The 21,031-nt window shown below is 58.9% G+C and overlaps 1 protein-coding gene across 5 annotated transcripts; it reads left to right on the top strand.

The window, feature by feature from the left end:
• The first annotated feature begins 9,991 nt into the window (after window positions 1-9,991).
• On the top strand, window positions 9,992-20,608 carry NPTX1 (neuronal pentraxin 1). 5 transcript variants are annotated; one of them, XR_008515226.2, is made up of 8 exons: window positions 10,005-10,596; window positions 10,881-11,088; window positions 13,102-13,346; window positions 14,621-14,800; window positions 15,498-16,860; window positions 17,597-17,807; window positions 18,316-18,481; window positions 19,528-20,605. XR_008515226.2 is itself a non-coding variant. In XM_002827926.5 (5 exons), exons 1-5 carry the CDS (start codon window positions 10,153-10,155, stop codon window positions 15,717-15,719), a joined length of 1,299 nt encoding a protein of 432 aa, XP_002827972.1. In that variant the 5' UTR covers window positions 9,992-10,152; the 3' UTR covers window positions 15,720-19,410. The 5 variants fall into 5 exon arrangements, 1 of the variants encoding a protein (XP_002827972.1); XR_008515225.2 differs by lacking the exon at window positions 19,528-20,605 and having other exon boundaries at window positions 18,316-19,410; XR_008515224.2 differs by having other exon boundaries at window positions 15,498-18,481; window positions 19,528-20,608.
• The last annotated feature ends 423 nt before the right edge of the window (window positions 20,609-21,031 follow it).

Below are 21,031 nucleotides of genomic sequence, written 5' to 3'. Positions count from 1 at the left end.
ACAAAAATTAGCCAGGCATAGTGGCTCACACCTGTAATCCCAGCTACTTGGGAGGCTGAGGCAGGAGAATTGCTTGAACCTGGGAGGTGGAGGTTGCAGTGAGCTGAGCTCTGCCACTGCACTCCCGCCTGGGCTACAGAGCGAGACTCTGTCTCAAATAAACGAAAAAAGATGGGGAAATGAACAATCTTCCCAGAAAAGGGTCTCTGTGACCCCAAGACATCCCCAAAGGAGGGCTTCATTCCTTCCTTCTTTTCTTTACTTCCCAGACACCTAAGCAGTTTAAAATTTTAAGATTTCTTCACCGGGCCCCCTGCACATGCACACACACAATGCGTGCTTCCGCTTCATCCTCATGATATCCCAAGGAGGGAGGGGGTGCACACACCTGCAGTGTCAGAGAGGTAGACGTCCAGCCCCAGCTGAGAGATGGAGCTCCTTGCTCCCCAAGTGGCACGCCAGCTCTCCCCACCCAGCTTTGAGACCCTCCCTGGATGGGCCCAGTCCTACCAACAGCACAACAACATCACATCATCCTAGTAACAGCAACTGCCATGGAGTGTGTGCTCACCTTGAGCAGGGCACTCCCCTGGGGCCTCCCCTGGGCCATCTGGTGTGACCTTCCCATCTTGCCCAGAGCCCCACAGCCGGTAGTGGTAGAACCAGACATTGAGACACCCGAGCTTGCAGACAGAGCCATTTTTTTTTTCTTGAGAAGGAGTCGCAGTCTTGCTCTTGTTGCTCAGGCTGGAGTGCAGTGGCATGATCTTGGCTCACTGCAACCTCTGCCTCCCTGGTTCAAGTGATTCTCCTGCCTCAGCCTCCCAAGTAGCTGGGATTACAGGTGCCTGCCACCAGGCCCAGCTAATTTTTGTATTTTTAGTAGAGACGGGGTTTCACCATGTTGGCCGGGCTGGTCTCGAACTCCTGACCTCGTTATCTGCCTACTTCAGCCTCCCAAAGTGCTGGGATTACAGGTGTGAGTCGCTGAGCCTGGCTGCAGAGCCATGTTCTCTCCCAACTCACCTTACCCTGCTCCAGAGGGTGCCCACCAGATCATTTTTGACATTGTTATTCAGGGCGGCCCAGAACCGGGGTGAGAGGTCTGTCTGCAAAATCCCACGAAATCCTGCCCTAGGAAACCACAGGTCATTCAATATTGGTACTCTGGGCCCAGCCAGATACTATCTTAGAGGGATCTTAATGTAGTTATGGATAACAGATGCCAATGTTTTAAGAAAAGAGCATGAAAGAGAAACTTAAAACCAAGAAAATTCTATCCATCAACTTAAAAAAAAAATAGGGACATGAGCCCAGGAGTTCAAGACCAGCCTGGGCAACATAGCAAAACCCTGTCTCCACAAAAAATACAAAAGCTAGCTGGGTGTGGTGGCATGCGCCTGTAGTCCCAGCTACTCAGGGGGCTGAGATGGGAGGATTGCTTGAGCCCAGGAGGTCAAGGCTGCAGTGAGCCAAGATTGTGCCACTGCACTATAGCCTGGACAACAGAGTGAGACCCTGTCTTAAAATAATAATAATTAGCTGGAAACATCTTTGTGTCTCTACCGTCTGGGAGAGTTCCTGGCACATAGTAGGCCTGGAAGAATGTTCATCCAATGAATGAATGAATGAATGAAAATTCAGAAGGCTAGACTTGCAGTACTAGAATTAATATTGCTACTTAGGCCAAGGCACGAACATACAGTGAGACTTGCTTGCCTCCTCTGCAGAATGGGCAGAATCGAACATAAGAATGTCACCTGCCGGCTGGGCGCGGTGGCTCATGCCTGTAATCCCAGCATTTTGGGAGGCCAAGGCGGGCAGATCACCTGAGGTCAGGAGTTTGAGACCAGCCTGACCAACATGGTGAAACCCTGTCTGTACTAAAAATACAAAAATTAGCCGGGTACGGTGGCGTGCACCTGTAATCCCAGCTACTCAGGAGGCTGAGGCAGGAGAATCACTTGAACCCAGGAGGTGGAGGTTGCAGTAAGCCAAGATCACGCCACTGCACTCCAGCCTGGAGGAAAAGAGTGAGACTTTATCTCAAAAAAAAGAATGCCACCTGCCAAAGCCGTCTGGTAAACATCCAAGACACCTTGGAAAATGTAACAGAAAAAGGAGCATATTTGCACCATGCCTAATCGTTTTTGTTTGTTTGTTGTTTGTTTTTGAGACGGAGGCTCACTGTGATGCCCAGCTGGAGTGCAGTAGTGTGATCTCAGCTCACTGTAACCTCTGCCTCCCAGGTTCAAGTGATTCTCCTGCCTCGGCCTCCTGAGTAGCTGGGATTACAGGCGCCTGCCACCACGCCCAGCTAATTTTTGTGTGTTTAGTAGAAACAGAGTTTTGCCATGTTGCCCAGGCTGGTCTTGAACTCCTGACCTCAGGTGATCCACCCGCCTCGGCCTCCCAAAGTGCTGGGATTACAGGCATGAGCCACTGCGCCTAGCCCTGCATTGTGCCTAATTGTGACACGGGAGTGTCATTCATCCCCCAGAGCACTGGATGCTCCCGGAGGGCTGGCTTCAGCCCATTGTGCAGCCTGGCGCCCTGCAGTCTGCAGCCCTGTCCCCAGAGGAGGAGGCACGGTGGCTGCTGCCTCCGTCGGCAGGCGACCACACTCTTCCTCTCCCAGGTATGAGTGATGGCGTCAGCGCTCAGTCCTTGTAATAACTGTAATCCCTTGCCAGTACACATCATTTTTATTCCGAAACGCTTTTATGCCTCAACTCATTTTATATTTCATGTGCCCTCTCCTGGCGTCTGGCAGGTGGTAAAATTGACGTACAAGGACACAGCAGGCTGGCAGGCCCCCGGCCCCCACCGCAGCAGCCAGATGCTGGTAGCTGGAGGGAGCGTCCTAGCTCAAGAACCAAATGAATGCAAACTGGGGGGCTGGGATGGGGGCCCTAGGGCCATTCCTGACCTGGCTTTGTATTTGCAAGCCCTGTGTTGGGGGTGCAGGGAAGGCATTCTGAAGTGCAGAAGGTGCTGTACAAATGCCCGAGAGTACCGATGTCTGCTGCCCTTGTCACTGTTGAATGCAGAGATCAGAAATCTTAAAACGATGGTCCTTGAATATTGGAGTCCCAGGGTGCTCTTTTCAGCTTTCTTCTGTTTTTGTACCCACTGCCTCCCTGCATGGGCTCCCTACTGGCTTGGCTGTGGTCCACGGCCCCTAAAGATGCCCCCAGGACTCTGCTGTCAGCCCCGTCCTCCCTCTGCACCCTCAGGCCCCTTCCGCTCAGGTCAGCTCAGGTCAGCTCAGGACCAGCCTCCTCATCGTCTTGGAATCTCTAGAGCCTCCATGTGCTGGGCTCTGGCCTTCTCCCAGATGTCAGATAGCCACTGGAAACCCCATGCGTCCCAGTGTGAACTCTGGACTCCTCCCTCCCTCCAGGCCCTCCCGGGCTCCCCACCCCTTCTCTGCAGGCAGAATCACTACCACCCCCTCGCCCAGAAGCCAGGGATCTTCCCAGGTTCCTCCCTCTCCTTCACTTCCCACACCCAAGCCATCACCAAGCTCCTGCCTAGGAATCTCCCAAATGCCCTCAAGCCTCTCAAGCCCAGTCCCCTTCCTCCCTGGTTCCTATGACATCACCCTCCAGGTCTCCCTGCTCCTGCTCAGCTCTGCCCTCACCAAGGGCTCCCAGACAGCGTCCCCACAGGACTGTGGCTGCTCCCCAAGGTCCTGGCCCACCTTGCCCACAACTCCCCCACATCTACCCTGGCCCCTGCTTTGCAGCTCACTCTTGGCAGGATGAACTACGTCCCTCTCCCCACGGCCTGCCCCTCATCGCTCTGGCATTGCTAGTCCCAGCCCCCTCGGCTCACTCTTCAAGCCCTTGTTATCACCTCCACAGGAGACCCTTCCAGCTGATGGCTGGACCCATGCTTCTGGTGCTGGCTCAGGCCCTCTCCCGTCCTGTGGCCCTCACGCATGGTACCCAAGGTGTGTTCAGCCCTGTCTAGCCTGCCAGATTGCCTGGCCTCAGGGATGAAGAATGGTGCTTTACTCATTCTGGCCCCATCACCTGGCCTGCCCCTCAGTGGATGCTCTGGAAATATTTGTTCAACTGAGAGCAACTGTTCTGAATAGTTACACTATGGCAAATGCCCAAGCATCTGCCTGGTGCCATGAAGCGCCTGCTTGGAGAGTAAGATATGCCTTCCCCAGGTGGGAAGGGCTCACCTTTCCCCTGCAAACTCCTGTTGACTGGGATCAGTGAGTCAGCAATTCAAGAGCACCCATTCCCCATCCTTGACCCCAGCACTGGGCTCAGCCCGAGAGAAGGAACGGGCAGGGTGGGGACAGAGACCACTCAGGGCCCAGTCCCCAGCCAGAATGGGCCAGTGGCCGCCTGGCTGGCTCAGAGGAGGAAGGTGGTCCTTGCTGTGGGGAAGCCCATGGTGGGAGCAGGGAGTCTGGGGTGGGAGCTCAGCTGTCCCAGGCGAATGGGGCACTGCCCCGACCCGTCAGCTCCTGGCTGCAGCTGCTGCAGGCTTCATCACATTTGCACAGTGGGCAGGAGTGCGTAGTCCTGGGGTGAGGCAGGGCTGGCTTCTCCTCCGAAGATGGCTGGTGAGAAGCTCTTGAGCCTGGGGTCCGCAGCCCCACCTGCCCTGCTCACTTGCTGGACATGGGTGGGCTGGGGCACTGTCCCCTCAGGGCTCCTCTCCTGGAGCTCTTTTCCTTGCAGCTCCTGTGCTGGGCAGAGATAAAGTGGCCATGGAGTGTGAAGGCCAGGGCTTGGCCCCAGCTCTGCCTTCGCTGGGCGACGGTACGACCTTGGCTTCTCTGGGCGTCCCCATGTTTCCTCTGTGGTAAGCGAGGACTAGAGCCCAGCTGTGCCTTTGAAAGGCAAATGCGTGAATGTGGACCCAGGACTTGGAAAGGGGACAAGTGCTTGTTTTTAAGACACAGTTAGGTTACCGTTGCAGGGGTGCCACGTAGAGGACAGAGGGGAAGGCTCGGGTGGGGCGCCTCCCTCAGCAGAGCCGGGGAGCAGGGACCTGTCCCTTATCACACAGAGCTGGTGGGTGGGGCTGTCAGGAGTGACTCCAAGGCACAGGTGGGCTGAGGCTGTGACTCAGAGGCCCTGTGGGGCTGGCTGCCGTCAGAGCAGCCCCACACCCAACCCTGTGGGTCCAGGGGCGCCTCACTTGGGGGGAGGGTCAAGTGGCCTGACTGTGTCCTGAGGGCTGGGCTGCCAGAGGTCCCTGTGCCTTCTCCCCTGCTGCGGCCAGAAGCCCCTCTCCTCTGCCCAGGACACCCTGTGGATGCTGTCCCCCGCACACCCTGGGTGAGGCATAGAAACACAGAGAAAGGTGCGCAGATTGCACCTGGACAGCCCAATGAATGGTCACAAGACAAACACCCCACGAGATCAGCACCCAGATAGAGAAACAATATGGCCGGTACCCTGCGAGCTGCTGAATGCTCAGATACAGGTGAAAATGGCGTTGCATACTCACACACTAAAACCCTGGCCACTCATCTTACCGCAGGCTGTCCCGCATCCTAGACCAGCTGCCAATGCAATGTGTCTCCGAGGGGTACAGCCTGTCCTCCAGAGGGGCATGTACCTGACCCTCGGCTGAGGCACTGTGTCCCAGGGCTGTGATCATCGAGGGCTCCTGCCTCTCTTCTGTGGTGGGGGACCAGGGCCTCTCCCACCCCACCATACCCTCCCCTCCCAGCCTCACCCCTCCAGAGGCAGCATGGAACTTCGTGCGGGAAGGGCTGAGGCAAGTGGGGGCAGGGAAGGGTGCCTCTGCCTAGCACTTCCCAGTGCCCTCAGGCCCTCCCAGCATTCTCCCAGCACCCACCCATTGCTCACCCTCCTTCCTGCTCAGGGTGGAGGTTCCAGACAAGCTCAAGGCACGGCCTGGAAGAGGAGAGGCCGGGGAGATACGGCAGGATGAGCAAGGGGCGCAGGCACCCACCGGGCTCAGGCACACCCCTGCATGAGCTCCCACTGCCCACTGAGTAAAGACTCTTGATGGGCACTGAGGTCCTCCTAATACCTCCCAACCTACCTGGCTAGCCTTCTTTTTTAATTTTTTTTTTTTTGAGACAGGATCTTGCTCTGTTGCCCAGGCTGGAGTGCAGTGACGCGATCTCGGCTCGCTGCAGCGTCAACCTCTCGAGCTCAAACAATCCTCCCACTTCAGTCCCCAGAGCAGTTGGGACTCCAGGTGCCCCCGACCACGCCTGGCTAATTTTTGTATTTTTGTAGAGATGAGATTTTGCCATGTTGTCCAGGCTGGTCTCAAACTCCTGGGCTCAAGAGATCCACCCACCTCGGCCTCCCAAAGTGCTGGGATTCAAGGCGTGAGCCCCTGCACCTGGTCTGTCTAGTCTTCTTACGCCTGCCCACCGTCTCCATACTGGCCACTAGCCACGGCCTCTGCTGGACACCTGCCCCCTGTGCCTTCTCTACACTCCCCCTCCCACTACCAACTAACCTCTGCAGGCCTCTCCGTGCCCTTCCACCAGGAGTGAGCTGAGCCGGCCGGTACCCACTGATGGTTGCATTTGCAGGAATTTCACAGGTCGATGGTTAAACACAGCCACTATTAAATTTTAAACTAAGTAAACTTATAATTAAATAAATTATATTTAAAATGGGCAATAAATACTACAAACTCATCACTTTCTAATTATTTGATTACATTGAACTATTGTCTATCTTTTTTGTTGTTGTTGTTGTTGAGACAGAGTATTGCTCTGTCATCCAGGCTGGAGTGCAGTGGTTCAACCTCGGCTCACTGCAACCTCTGCCTCCCAGGTTCACGTGATTCTCCTGCCTCAGCCTCTCAAGTAGCTGGGATTACAGATGTGTGCCACCACACCTGGCTAATTTTTGTATTTTTGGTAGAGACGGGGTTTCACCACGTTGGCCAGGCTGGTCTCAAACTCCTGACCTCATGTGATCCAGCTTGGCCTTCTAAAGTGCTGGGATTACAGGCATGAGCCACCGTGCCTGGCCTTGTCTATGCTTTTGAGTTTTATTCACATCTATCGCACCATTATGGTGGGAGTGGTATAATATATACTATTGTGCTAGGCCGAGCGCTGTGGCTTGCACCTGTAGTCCCAAGACCAAGGCAAGAGGAGTTCAACCATCTCTACGAAAAAAACAAAAAATATTAGCTGAAGTGTGGTGGTGCAGGAAGCATCGCTTGAGCCCAATAGGTCGAGGCTGCAGTTAGCTGTGATTGCGCTACTGCACTCCAGCCTAGGCAACAGAGCGACACCCTGTCTCAAAAATAAAATAAGTGTGCCAGTGTGCATGGGTTCCCAATGAGTGAGGTCGTGTCACAGGCAGCCACAAATGTACCCAGCTGGGAATATTATGGGATCGCCTCCCTCACCCCAGCTGCATCTGGGGTGTGGGACTCAGGCAGGGCCGGGATCACTGGCTGTTCACAACACCATCCCCCCTCTTCCGACCTAGTAGCCAGACACCCCGATGAGTTTGGGCAGGGCGGTCCTTCGTTTTCCTGCTCCCTCCCTCTCAGATACTTTCAGAACACTGGGGAGGCCGAGGGAACCCTAAATACGACCCTCCGCCTGCCCAGGGTCTTGTGAAGGAGAAACGCGGCATGGTGGCCCTCGCGTGTTTGCGCAGCACCTGCAGGTGTCCCGCACAGCGCCTCCTGCATGACAGTTGCAGGCTGGACCCGAGGGTCCCGGCCCATCCACTGTGGTCTCCTCTCCTGGGGCCCCACAGTGCCCAGAGGTCCCGCCTGCCCCAGACACCGCCCCAGGCTCCCCTCCCTTTCTGACGCCGTCCACTGCCTTCCTCTGCGGAAGGGGGACACGCTCCTCTGTGCCGAGGTGCCAGGCCGCTGAGATCTGCTGCCCTGGCAGAAAAGCCCGGCAGGCTCCCTGGCCTTGGGCGGCTAGGAAGGCTCCGCGGCTGCTGGGGATAGAGAGACGCGGGGCCAGGCTAAGGGTTCCCGCCCCGTCTAAACAGCCTGCCCTGGGGAGGACCGGGCTCCTCTCAGCGCCAGCGCGCTCTCGGCTGGGCACGGTCCGGCTCCAGGCCTGACGGGCGCGGCCTCCCCACTGGACGCGTGCGGGAGGGCGGCGAGGCCAAAGCGCTGGGGCCAGGAGGGCACCCGCCTAGCGGCTCCCTACGGGAGCTGGGGCAGAAGACGCCGCGACCCCGCGCGGGTAATTTCTCCCGAGGCGCGTTCCAGTCCGTGGCGCTGCCGGCGCAGACCCCGCGTGGGGACCGGCGAGGCTAACCCCTCCTGCGGCCCGGGGTCGGCAGAGCCCGCGAGGGGCCGCGGGCCGCGTGGGTTTGGGCGCGCAGTGGTGGGCAAGCGGGGCCGGCAGAGCGGGAACCCGCACACCCTCCGCGCGGAGCCGAGGACAGGCGCGTGCGGGCCGCGGGGTCCCTCTGGCGCCAGGAAGCGGCGGCCGAAGGACACAACGAGCACGCAGCCACGGCTCAGGGAGGCTTAAAGGCTGAGATGCTGAACGCAGACGGCGGGAGCTCGGGGGCTGGGGGGCGGGAAGAGGCCGCCATTTCTCAAAAAGGTCTCCATCGAGCCGGTATCTGCTCCCGCCCGAGGGGCGGACGCCCGATCCCAGCACCCGGGACTGCCCTTGGGTCCCTGCGGGCTGGGGACCCCCTCCCGACCCCCAGACCCCAGCTGCGCGCAGGGAAAGGCTGCAGAACACAGAGACCAGAGAAGCTGGGGGCGGCGGGGAGGGGTCAGGGGGCCCACGGCTCTAGCCCGGCCCCGCAGTCTCGGAGCCCGTTTCCTTCTCTGTACCACGGGAGCGTGGACCAAGGGATATCCGAGGCTTTGACCGCTCTGATCGCCGCGGGGCGGGGCGGCTGCGCCAGCCCTGGTCCTGAGCCCCCAGCCCGGCGCGGGAACCCGGACCGGGATCTCGGGAGCCGAGCCCCGCGGTCCAGATGAAGGCGCGAGTGCGCGAGTGCCGGGTGGGGTGTCTGAGCGAGAGCGGAGCTTCTCAGGTGGACGCCCCCAGTCACCTCTGGGACCCCTCCTGCTGGCCTTCGGGCCTGAGAAGTGGGCGCTGCTGGACAGACGGGAAACAGCCCCCCACGCACAGGTGGACACCCGGGGATACCGGGCGCGCGCGGTGCCTGGCAAGGGGAAGCTGCTGGGGACGCGGGCGGCTGCTCCCTTCCGAAGCGCCGCTGCGAACGTCCAGCCCCGGCGACGCCGCCTGCCCGCAATCGGGCCGGCGCCGCGGACGGGAAAGGCTAGATCAGCTAGGGCTGCCTCCGAGAAGTCCCCAGCGCCCCGCCCGCACGGGGTGGGGGCTGAGAGTCCCCGGGGACAGGTCCGGGTCCACAGAGCCCGGGATCTGGGGGAGGGGACGCGCCGGGGGCCCCCAGCCCTGGGAAGTCCCTGTACCCAGGCTGCCCGGCGGCTTCTCAATAGGACACGGACATCTAAGAAACGCGGAGCGGCCCGGTGACCCCCGCTCTGGACTTAGTGGCGCCGCGAGGCCCCACTCCGCGCCGTTGACCACCGGGCACTCGGGTGTTGACGATCTGGGTCCTTGGGGACCCAGCCCGGCTCCAAACGACCCCGGCCCAAAGGTGTTCAGTGCAGCCAGGAGGGCCGAACCGAATTCTGTCTCCCGGACGCGGTAGTTTCCCGCCCGCCTGGAGCCCCGTTGGAGGTTCGGGGACACCACGCAGGTGGTCCATCCTCGAGTCCGGGGCCGGAGACCGACCTCCTTCCGCCTGAGCTCTCGGGAGCCTTCGGGGCAGCAGCGCCGGCCCAGGCGAGGGCGGGGGAGGAGGGGGCCGCGGCAGCTCCCAGAGGGGCGGGGGGGACGCGAGCGGAGGCAGCCCCGGTGGCGCGCTCGTGAGACCCCCGCCGCGCCGCGGGCCCGGGCCGCAGACAATTAAAGCGGGATTCCTCCCCCGCTGACGTCGGCGGCGCGAGGCCCCTCCCGCGGCGGCATAAAAGGCGCGGGCTCCGCAGCGCAGGCGGCAGTGGGGGCTTGACAGCGCGGCGGTGTGGACCGCGCGGCCGAAGAGCGCGGCGCCCAGAGCGCGGGCCGCTCGCGGAGCCACAGCCTGAGCCGGGTCCCAGCCGGAGCCGAGCCCCAGCCGAGCCGAGCCCGGCCCGGAGCGCCCGGTGCCCGCAGCCATGCCGGCCGGCCCCGCCGCGCGCACCTGTGCGCTGCTCGCCCTCTGCCTCCTGGGCGCCGGGGCCCAGGATTTCGGGCCGACGCGCTTCATCTGCACCTCGGTGCCCGTGGACGCCGACATGTGCGCCGCGTCCGTGGCCGCCGGCGGCGCCGAGGAGCTCCGGAGCAGCGTGCTGCAGCTCCGCGAGACGGTGCTGCAGCAGAAGGAGACCATCCTGAGCCAGAAGGAGACCATCCGCGAGCTGACCGCCAAGCTGGGCCGCTGCGAGAGCCAGAGCACGCTGGACCCCGGAGCCGGCGAGGCCCGGGCGGGCGGCGGCCGCAAGCAGCCCGGCTCGGGCAAGAACACCATGGGCGACCTGTCCCGGACACCGGCCGCCGAGACGCTCAGCCAACTCGGGCAAACTTTGCAATCGCTCAAAACCCGCCTGGAGAACCTCGAGGTCCGCGCGCGCCCTCGGCTCCGGTTCCCCCTCCGGCTCGCTCGCCCCTCTGCCCTCCCCCACCCCCTTCCCTACCCGGCCAGGCATCCCCCGCCCCCGCCTCAGCCGCGCGGGTGCCCGGCCGGTGCCTCCCCGCGCCTGCAAGGCCCCGCGGCGGCCACTCGCCCCAGCTCCCTGCCAGGTCGCCCCCGCAGTCGCCCAGAGGGGACCGCGCCGCGGGCCTTCCAGCACGGTCCCCGCGCCTCGCCTAACGGTGTGGTTTCCCCCGCCCTTGCACCCCGCAGCAGTACAGCCGCCTCAATTCCTCCAGCCAGACCAACAGCCTCAAGGATCTGCTGCAGAGCAAGATCGATGAGCTGGAGAGGCAGGTGCTGTCCCGGGTGAACACCCTGGAGGAGGGCAAGGGGGGCCCCAGGAACGACACCGAGGAGAGGGTCAAGATCGAGACCGCCCTGACCTCCCTGCACCAGCGGATCAGCGAGCTCGAGAAAGGTACTGGGGCCAGGGGGAGCCGTGCTGCCTGCCTGCGCCTGCTTGCCCGACCCTGCCTCCGTCCCGATCCCTAACAGCCCAGCTCTGCACTGTGCAAGCCCCAAGCCGCCCCGCTAACCCCAACCCCTGCACCCCTTTCTCATCCCCCGCACCCCTTCCCAGGTTCTGGGCTTCTTTCTAGTCAGTGTTTCTAGCAGGGCTGGGTGCCTTGGGCTGGGGCTGTCTCTGGGAAAGGGGATTGCATAGTGCCCCCTCCCCCATCCAGGCACACTCACACACTCGCTGGATTTTTCAAGTCTGATTTGTTTAATCCTCAGTAACTTTGCACAGTGGCTGTCGCTGGCCCAAACCCTCCCTGCTTAAGAAAGCCTGTCTCTTCCTGGTCCCCAGCCTCAGCGTACAGCTGGGTGCAGGCTGGGGCTGGGTGCTCTGGTTCCCCGGGCCGCTGAGGCTGTTAAGCAGGTTTCTTCCCAGCTGCCATGCCCCTGGTGTCCTCTCAGGATCTCCAGCTCCTCCCCACTTCAGTCCTGAACCCCTACCCTGAGGTTTTCTCTTCTGAGTGACCCAAGCCTTGGCATCTTTCAAACCCCTGAGGTTTCTCAGTCACCAACTCAGGCCAGCCAGTCTATCACCCAGGGCGCCTGGATGAGCTCTGGAGGCTCTGCCTTGAAGTCGCAGAAATCAAACAAGGTTGTAAAAGGGGAGGGGGGGGGGCCCGGTGCGGAGCAAGGCCACGTGACCCTGCTCAGACCGCAAAATGTGCCGGACAGATTTAAACAGTGCCATCTTAAGGCTTGTTATGTAACTGAAAAACAGATCAGAAGGAAGGACCTCAGGAGGGAGGGAGAGGGAAGGAGGGGAGACTGGGGAATGAAAAACACCCGGAGAAAGGCCAGGGGCTGGGCCCCTCCCCATCCCCCACTGCAGGCCTCAATGGGTGGGGGGAGCCGCGGGGGGTGCTGCCCTGAGGGGGCCTGCCCTGCTCTGCTCCCTGCCAGTTGGTTTAGAGGAGGGGGTGGTTGCTGACCGGGCAGGATGCCTTCTAGAAATAATTTTTGGCCTGGGGAACCGGTTTCTTTCTGGGCTTCCTGGCAGGACCATGGCTGCTCACCCAGGGGTTGACCAAGGGGTGTGTGTTCCTGGGCTCTGGGCCTGCTACTGTGCCCATTGCTGGCCAGGAATGTTTTGCCTGGAGTCAGTCACACCATACCCAGGGTGCCACAGTATATGGATGGGCTACGGGGGTTGGCGCTTACTGGAGAAGTGGCCGGTGGGCCTTGTGGAAGGGGAGGCCGCCAGGTCTGGAACCTGAGCTGTGAGGACGTTCGCTCACCTGAGAGTGTGGCGGCATCCTAGAACAGTCACCTTGGGGAGCCCTGGCACCCAGAGTGCTCCCAGCTCCTTGCTGCCCTGCCCTCTCAGCAGGGCTCCAGGCAGAGTCCCTGGAAGGGCCTTGGAGGTGGGGAGCTGCCCAGCCTCACACCCAAGAGGCATTGGTGGGTCAGAGGCACATCTGGCCTGGAGGGAAGTGTGTGGGCACCAGGGCCCGGCTGTCGGGTGGGGAGAGGCAGGAACAGAGCCTGGGATTGAGCGAGGAGGGACTCTGAGCCCCGCCCCATCCTGGAATCAGGTCGGTTACTCTCAGGGTAGCTAGCCTCATTCCTCCTCTGCAGCCACCCCGCTCCTTGGGTTGACTTGGCTTGGCGGCTGTCCCCATTCCCTTCTCATGCCCACCAGGCACTGCCCCCCACTCCCATCTCCCCAAGGATGCCAGCACGTGGGCGTGACAGCCAGCCAGACCTCGAGCATGAAGAGCTTGGGTCAGCTCTTTACGGACTGGCCCTGTGGCTTGGGGCAAAGTACTTGACCTGGGAAGCCACCCGCTCTGCGTCTCCAGAATGGAGACCGAAGCCTGCCCTGGCCACATCACAGAGCTTGGTGGGGACCGAACTCAACTCAGACACCGATAAGCACTTCACGCAGGTGCAGATGTCAGGGCTGTGTCTTCCGCAGGTCAGAAAGACAACCGCCCTGGAGACAAGTTCCAGCTTACGTTCCCACTGCGGACCAACTATATGTATGCCAAGGTGAAGAAGAGCCTGCCGGAGATGTACGCCTTCACTGTCTGCATGTGGCTCAAGTCCAGCGCCGCGCCAGGGGTGGGCACGCCCTTCTCCTATGCTGTGCCCGGCCAGGCCAACGAGCTGGTCCTCATTGAGTGGGGCAACAACCCCATGGAGATCCTCATCAATGACAAGGTAGAGCAGCCCCCGGGCTCGCAGGACGGCAGGGCGAGGCCCCAGGGCCCCAGCTCATGTCGCATGCTAGGACAGGGCTATGGTGGCCTCAGATGTTGATGGGGCCCCAAGGAAAGTGTTTGCCAGGTGGGACTGAGGGAGGGGGAGTGTGAAGACCAGGAGAAGTGGGAGGAGCACCCTCACCTGTACTGGGAGAGCAGGGAGAGCTGGACCTTCCCGGATGCCTCCTGGGGTGGGTATGGGAGATGGCGGAGAATGACCCATGGGGCCTGGCCCTGCCCGATGATGTGACCTGGACTCCTCCACCAGCTGGCCTTGGAACTGGCTTTGCCCCTCCATAGCAGGGACCCAGAGATGCTTTAGTGGAGTGAGGGGGCCTTAGAGAGTTTTCTTGAGTCCAAGTCTATCCCACTCAGCCCCCGAACTCTCGGGAGGAGGACAGGTCTGTGTGACCCCTTGGAACAGGACAGCACAGGCAGCCTTTCCCTCTAGTGAACATTCTCCATCCTCCCCTGTTAGCTACGGAACTAGCTGCCAGCTTTCAAACTGTCTCAGCTCCAGGCCCGCAGTGGTAGCCAGTGGCTAAAACCTGGGCTGGGAAGTGGATTCCACGCCCTTGTTCCTGTTGCTCTTCCCCACAAAGGGCTGTGCCATTCTGGGTCCCCTTTCCCCAAGCGGAAAGGGTGTGAAGTTTCTTTCCTCACTGTCTGCTGGACCGTCATCCTCCCGACCTGGAATGGCAGCAGGAGAGTGAAATTCCAGGTCGGAGGCTGGTCTGAGCTTTAAAAGGCATCGTGCTCCATGACATCTCTCAGATCCTCGGCAAAGGCTTGCTGTGTTGTAGAGCAAGAGGGTGTAACAGGTAGAGATGGGACATTGGAAGAGAGAGGAGAGGCCAGCAAGGAGGCTGCACAGGTGTCGCACGGAGCCCTGAGAGGCAGCAGTGAACTCAGACACCAGGGACGGCTCTCCATCCAAGGGCTTGTTGTGTAGACTAGCAAAGAGGGAGGAGGGTGAGTAGGAGTGAAGAGACTGCGCACCCACATGGCCCTCGGGGGTTCCCTCGGTAGAGCATTACATTTCCTGTGTGATTGTGTGCCCCACGCCCAGGCGGGGCTGACAGGCACTGGGGCAGTAGGTGCTGTGAGAATTCAGTAATAGTTCTTGACATTTACTTTGCAAGTAGAGATAGGAACAACTGAGGCAGTGAAGATTATGGCTTCTGGGCTGTACCCCTGTACCCACCAGCCGGCGTCTGTCATTGTCCTTCCCAGGTGGCCAAACTGCCTTTTGTCATCAATGATGGCAAGTGGCACCACATCTGCGTCACCTGGACCACCCGGGACGGGGTCTGGGAGGCCTACCAGGATGGCACGCAGGGTGGCAGTGGCGAGAACTTGGCACCTTATCACCCCATCAAGCCCCAGGGTGTGCTGGTGCTGGGCCAGGAGCAGGTACTGTGCTGGATGTGGTGGGGAAGGGGAGAGAGCTTCAGAACCAGAGGCTGGGAAGGGGAAGAGGAGCAAGGAGGGAGGGAGGTAGCCGGAGAAGTGGTTCCCCTGAGGAGCAGCCCGGGGAGCAGGCTGGGCAAGGCCTGTGCCCTGGGTGGACTTGTGCTTGAACTTCCTGCAGGAGTGAGCTCTGGTTTCAACGCTCTCATAGCTGCAGCAACACTTTCTTTGGCACGGGAAGGCCAATTCTGCTTTTAGTGATGAATAATTTAGTTCCCGTGAAGTGGTTTGTCTCCCGTTGGGCACCTGGGAGGAAGACGAAGGGATGGAGAACCGGGGACGTCTATCCATGTTGGGCAGCTTTAGCTGGCATGGAGTGATGTCTGGGCAGGGGCCCCAGGCCCAGCTGCTGTGGTTGTCCATGGCTGAGGGACCAGCTGCAGGAGGGGCAGAGTCCACGTCCCCCCAGGGGAAGCTCCAGGGCAGAGGTGGTCGGTGCCATCCCTTTTCTTGGGCTCCCCCAGAGGAGGGATGGATGTAGGGCTGGAGAGTCAGGAACAGGGAGACGAAACGGCACCCAGGAGTGGCCTTGAGAGTCCGTGATCGGGCAGGCACAGAGGCGCTCAGACCCCCGGCCTAGGGATGGGCCCCCAGACCACCTGGCGACCCTTCCACTCTCATCCTCTGTTTTTCTCTGAAGGACACTCTGGGTGGTGGGTTTGATGCCACCCAGGCATTTGTGGGTGAGCTGGCCCACTTCAACATCTGGGACCGCAAGCTGACCCCCGGGGAGGTCTACAACCTGGCCACCTGCAGCACCAAGGCACTGTCCGGCAATGTCATCGCCTGGGCTGAGTCCCACATTGAGATCTACGGTGGAGCCACCAAGTGGACCTTCGAGGCCTGTCGCCAGATCAACTGAGCGCGGCAGGCCAGGCTGAGCCCGCCCGCCCTCACCCCCTGCTTGTGCGGCGATGATCTGTTTTGTGCGTCTCTTCTCTCCCTTTTCCCCAGGAATGAACCGAGGCCGTCGCCCCTGCACACGCACACGCACACAGCCTGGTTTTGTCCTCATGCACACGAAGCAGCCCCTGCTCCCATCTGTCCCTGAGGAAGCCCCACTTCTCTGTAGGAGCCCGGACTCTCTCAGGCATGCCCCATTCACAGCTAAAGTGGGTGCTGCGACGTTTTGAACAAGGCAGAAGTAGGTGAGAGGATCTGTGTGTGCGTGTCTACATGTGTGTGTCTACGTGTGTGTGTGTGGCTGGGGGAGGCCTTTTCTTTGAGGACGTACCTCATTTCCTTCTTTCTTTTGGCTTTGGAAAAATCTCATGATGAAAATTCATATTTGCCAACTTTGTTAGCTGCGTGCGTGCTTTGGGGTTGGTGCAACCTCAGTACACGCATTTGTCTTTGTTTGCAAACCTTTTTCAGAGCGACATATCTTTATATTGATGTAATGTCTTTTAGTGGTTTGTCAAAGGCCGGGGGCGGGGGCTCTCTACAGAGAATTTTCATTTTGTAACGGAAGTGAACTGTCTCTGAAGGGTGAAGGCGGGCCGTCCTGGGATGGTACCCTGTGCTCTCCCGTGGAGGAGAGGGGATGGCTGAGGACACTGGCCCTTACCCCAGGGCCAGACAGCATCCATGCCTGCTGTTTGCATCTGAGAGAGCAGCATGGGGCCTGGGAGGTCAGCCTGTGTGCCCAGCTCAGCTAGCTCTGCCCCAGGACGGCCCTGCCCTCGACCTTCCCACCTCCTCAGATCCTGCAAGGCTGGGGTCTGCCCCTCCCTTCTCACCTCTGGAGCTGCGCTGCGCTGCTTCAGCCCGGAGGGCCCTGAGAGAGGAGCGTCCCACCCACAGCCTGGGAAGCCAGGCCTCAGCGCCCCTCTCCTTTGGCCTCCGGCAGTGCAGACCAGAGGGGACCTTTTAAGGAAAGAAGCCGTGTTTCGATGAAGACCTGGCCCCATGGGGCCACTGGGACTTCAACCCAGCCCATCGGTGGGAAGGTCCTCTTTGGGGGCCTTTGACAGCCATATCCCTCCCAGCACACCAGGCGCCAGGTGAGCTGGTTCAGACCCCTCCAAGGGTACTCCAGAGACCTCACGTGTGGAGCCAGGCCTGGCCAGGGCGGGGGCCTGAAACCCACTCCTCTATCTCACGGGGCTCACGGCCTACAGCAGCCCACAAGCTGCCACTGGCCGGTGACACTGACACCTGACCAGTGTCCAGAACCTTTTTGCCTTTTTTTGTTCCCCGTGAAAAGCAACATGGACATTTCCTTCTAGTCCTTCCAAGGAGGGGAGAGAAGTGTATGTGCATTTGTGTGTGTGTGTGTGTGTGTTGTGTGTGTGTGTGCGCGATGAGTGAGAAAGAGCGCAGGCTCGGGAGGCCCTGCCCAGGGTAGAAGGAGCTTCCTGCTTTGCACCATCTGGTGGTCGCACGCCCCGAGGGCACCCCGACTCTGTCTCCAGGAGTCTCATCAGCAAACGGCTGACAAGTCTTTCTAGAAATTCTACTGCACTGCCTGGCTCAGCTGCAGCTGCAGACATTTCTGCAGGAGGAGCAGGTGTTTCTGTCTTCTGTTCCTTCTAGGGCCACCTGTCCCCTTAAACACAGGTCCACGTTGTGTCAAGAACCTAGTGCATCTGTGTGTGTCTGTCAGTGTCTCTGTGTCAGTGTTGTCGTGGGTGTCTGCACGGTACCCGGCCGCCGTTCTGCAATGCATCACTCCCGCAGAGGGGGGTGCAGATCAGGCGCCGCGCTGCGCGTTGTTGTTCAACAGTGGCTTTTTCTTAGATAATCGTGCTTCATCAGCGCCCGTCGGGTTGTGGCATCCTTGGATCTGCAGGGATCTTCTCCGTTTGCATGTTCCTCGGGGTGGCGTGTTCCTTGCTCCCTGGGTCCAACGTGTGTTCCCGCACCTGCATGGACTGCCCCAGTTCTGTGTTGTGTGCCAAGTGCCGCCCAGTGTTCTGTGACCACCCGTGTAGCTACTGAAAATGGCTGGGTAAGCAAGCCAAGGGTGTTGGAGGAGGTCAAGAGAGAGCTCAGTTTCCCTCTCCCCCTCCCCAAACACACCAAGAAGCATTTTTAACGTGTAGGTTGAGAACAAGCCTAAAGGATTCCCACAGCTGGGAGCCAGCGAGAGAGCTTGGAGTCGCCTCTCTAGACCAGATCTAGCCCCACCCTCACTCCAGCCATCTCGGAGCCCTTGTGTAGGCAACGCCCAGTGCGGGCTGTGTGGGGTGCTCCCCTGCCAGCACCTCCGGCCAGCCCCGCCCCTGCCGATCTACTGGACCGCAGACCACCTTCTGCCCCCGTGGGCCAGGTGGGAGCTGTCCGTTCAGGACCATGAGCCATCCTCTGCCCTGACTAGCGAGGGGCAGAGCACACCCCAGTGCTTACGCCTCCACCCCTGCAGCCTCCTGGCCCGCTCACCTTCCTCACCCCTCCTCTGACCCACCCATGGTGCCAGGGCCGAAGCTGACCTTTAGCTCCCTCCTGCCCCTTGCTAGGGTCTGAGCCAAGCCCCTCGACTCCCTCACTGTGTTGACACTTGGCACTTTGCTGGCCCGGAGAAAGGTCGATGACACAGCCGCAAATCTAATCCACGTAGTTCCCATCTACTCCTTAATCTGATTGATGTTCCCTCTTGCACTGAATAATACATGCCTCTCTCAGGTAAGCCATTTTATAAAACAAGAAGATAAAAAGCACTGTTGAGGCAGTGTTTGCTTTTGCCGAGCTGGTGTCCGACAGCTCCCTGGGTGTCCGGGGTGGGAGAGCTGTTGACAGAAGCTCTCCGGGCCCTCAGGGGCTTAGATCCCACTTGAGTCGTAAGCCTTCTTGCTTTTGATAACACAGTATTATTTCTCTTACTGTAGAAGAAAAAGTTTATTACCAAACAAGAGTATTTTTATGAAAGAAAAGGACAAACCTATAAATTAACTCAACCTATATCTCCCTTGAAAATACTTTCAGGCTCCACCAAAACGTAGAACTGAAAGCATGTATTTTGGAAGAAAGAGATACATTTTGTATGCTTTCTTTTCCTTTTGTAGATTCCCAGTTTATTTTCTAGGACTGCAAAGATCACTTTGTCACCAGCCCTGGGACCTGAGACCAAGGGGGTGTCTTGTGGGCAGTGAGGGGGTGAGGAGAGGCTGGCATGAGGTTCAGTCATTCCAGTGAGCTCCAAAGAGGGGCCACCTGTTCTCAAAAGCATGTTGGGGACCAGGAGGTAAAACTGGCCATTTATGGTGAACCTGTGTCTTGGAGCTGACTTACTAAGTGGAATGAGCCGAGGCTTTGAATATCAGTTCCAACCTTGATAGAAGCAGCTTGGGTTACATGTGGTTCGCATTAAGAGGATAGAATCCTTTGGAATCTTATGGCAACCAAATGTGGCTTGACGAAGTCGTGGTTTCATCTCTTAAACACAGTGTGTAAATTTATTCAACTAACGATGGGAAATGTATTACTTCTGTACACAGTGGACTTAAGCGCAATTTGTTGAAAGGGAACAAGTCATTGAAGAGAAAAAAAAAAAGCCCAATACTTAGAGTCCCAATTTTGTCTTATTTGCCAAAAAAAAAAAAAAAAAAAGCAAACCCCCTATGGTTGATATTGTTATAATGTATATACTGTATAATATGAAAGAGAATCGATGTATCTTACTTTTTCATTATTTGCTAACCAAAGCTGTACATTTTTCATATGATCTGCAGCCTTTTGGGTATCAAATGGGTCAAAACCATGGGACCTGCCACCTCCCATCAGCAATTCTGGAAATGCACTATTTCTACTGGTATTCTTGCTTTTTTTTTTTTTTCATTTTCTTGCTGAAATGACATGAATTGTTGAGTTTATTTTTACACAGTAAAGAGTGGAGAAAGACTGTGGTCTCCTCAGGATGTCTCTTCTTTTCCGAGGCTTGCCAATGCCACCTCCCCCTGCAGCCACCCCTCTTCCCCAGCCAGGTGTAGGTGACCCTTACCTGCAGGGGGTGTGTGCCTCACTTGTGCATTGTCCTGTGCCCTTTGACAACCCCACGCCGTCTGGTGACGCTGGATGTTGGGTGGAGGGGTCTCCATTTCACAGGAGCAGCTGACACAGAGGCAGAGAGTGGCCCAGTGTTTCCCCAACTCAGTGAGGCCACTCGGCCTGGGATGTAGGGTCACTCCGCATTCCCCTTCCCCTCCTGGGTGGACTCGCGGTCCACAGCTGGGTCCGGGTTCGAGGTGGCCCGGGCTTGTCGTGCCCAAGCAACTCTGGCAGTTCTCAGCCGCAGCCTCTGCTAGCGGGGCCTTAGCCATGTGTGGTTGCCTTCCCACTTTAAGAGTCCCAGGCCCCTTCCGTGCACTTGTCTGAAAGTGTCTGAGAGTGTCCCTACAAAGGGATAAATGGCTGCGGGAACCCTGGGCCTCGGGCTGTGCTTACTTCCCTGTCCCCCTTGTGGACCTGGCTTGACTCTGGATGTGTTTGGAGCTTGCGAGCTGTTCCCTCCAAGGGACAGAGTAACCAGGAGCCAAGTGCCCTGGGGTGAGTGATTCTAGCACACTTACAACCTGAAATCAGGGGACATGGAGCCAAAATCACCTGCCTGGTGGTTTGGTTGGTGCCCCCCACCTCACACACACACACACAGATGCACACACACACGCACACACTGGGTTGGCGCAAGGGACTGGTCACTCTGGCTTCCTGTTGGCATCGCCCGGGGATTCCCTGCCCGGTGCTCTGGTGTTCCCAGGACTCAGGAGCGGGGGTTTAGTGGGTGTGAGCGAGCCACCTGTCACCTGGGATGGTGTGGAGGGAGAAGGTTTGGCCTCAGCAAAGCAGGCAGGGAAGCCCCTGTGTCCCTGCAGGAAGAGCCTTGGTCAGGAGAGAGAGGCCCTGCCAGGCGGGAGGCCCCTGGCCTGTGTTCCCAGAGCCATTCTCGCTGCGTGGTGTTCACCCCAGGGTGCACGCTCATGGTTGGGCCCAGGGTTATGCCCGATTCCAGTGGCTCCAATGGACACATCGCCTCATACCTCCCACTCAAGAAAGTGCAGAGTTACATCTGTGATAACGTCACGCGTACATTTCTAATTTCTATGTGAGAGCTCATTCAAACACTTGGGTTCTTAACTGTCATTAGATGCAAAGTACTTTCTGCACTTCTCACACCTGATTTTGGCTCATCCATGAGTGCCTTCAGGGGGCCGTGGAGCTAAGAACAGCTGCTTGGAA

Source organism: Pongo abelii, chromosome 19 (genome assembly GCF_028885655.2).
Source record: "Pongo abelii isolate AG06213 chromosome 19, NHGRI_mPonAbe1-v2.0_pri, whole genome shotgun sequence".
NCBI lineage: Eukaryota > Metazoa > Chordata > Mammalia > Primates > Hominidae > Pongo > Pongo abelii.
The sequence above is the reverse complement of the archived record's forward strand: the minus strand, read 5'-3'. Positions and strand labels throughout refer to the sequence as shown.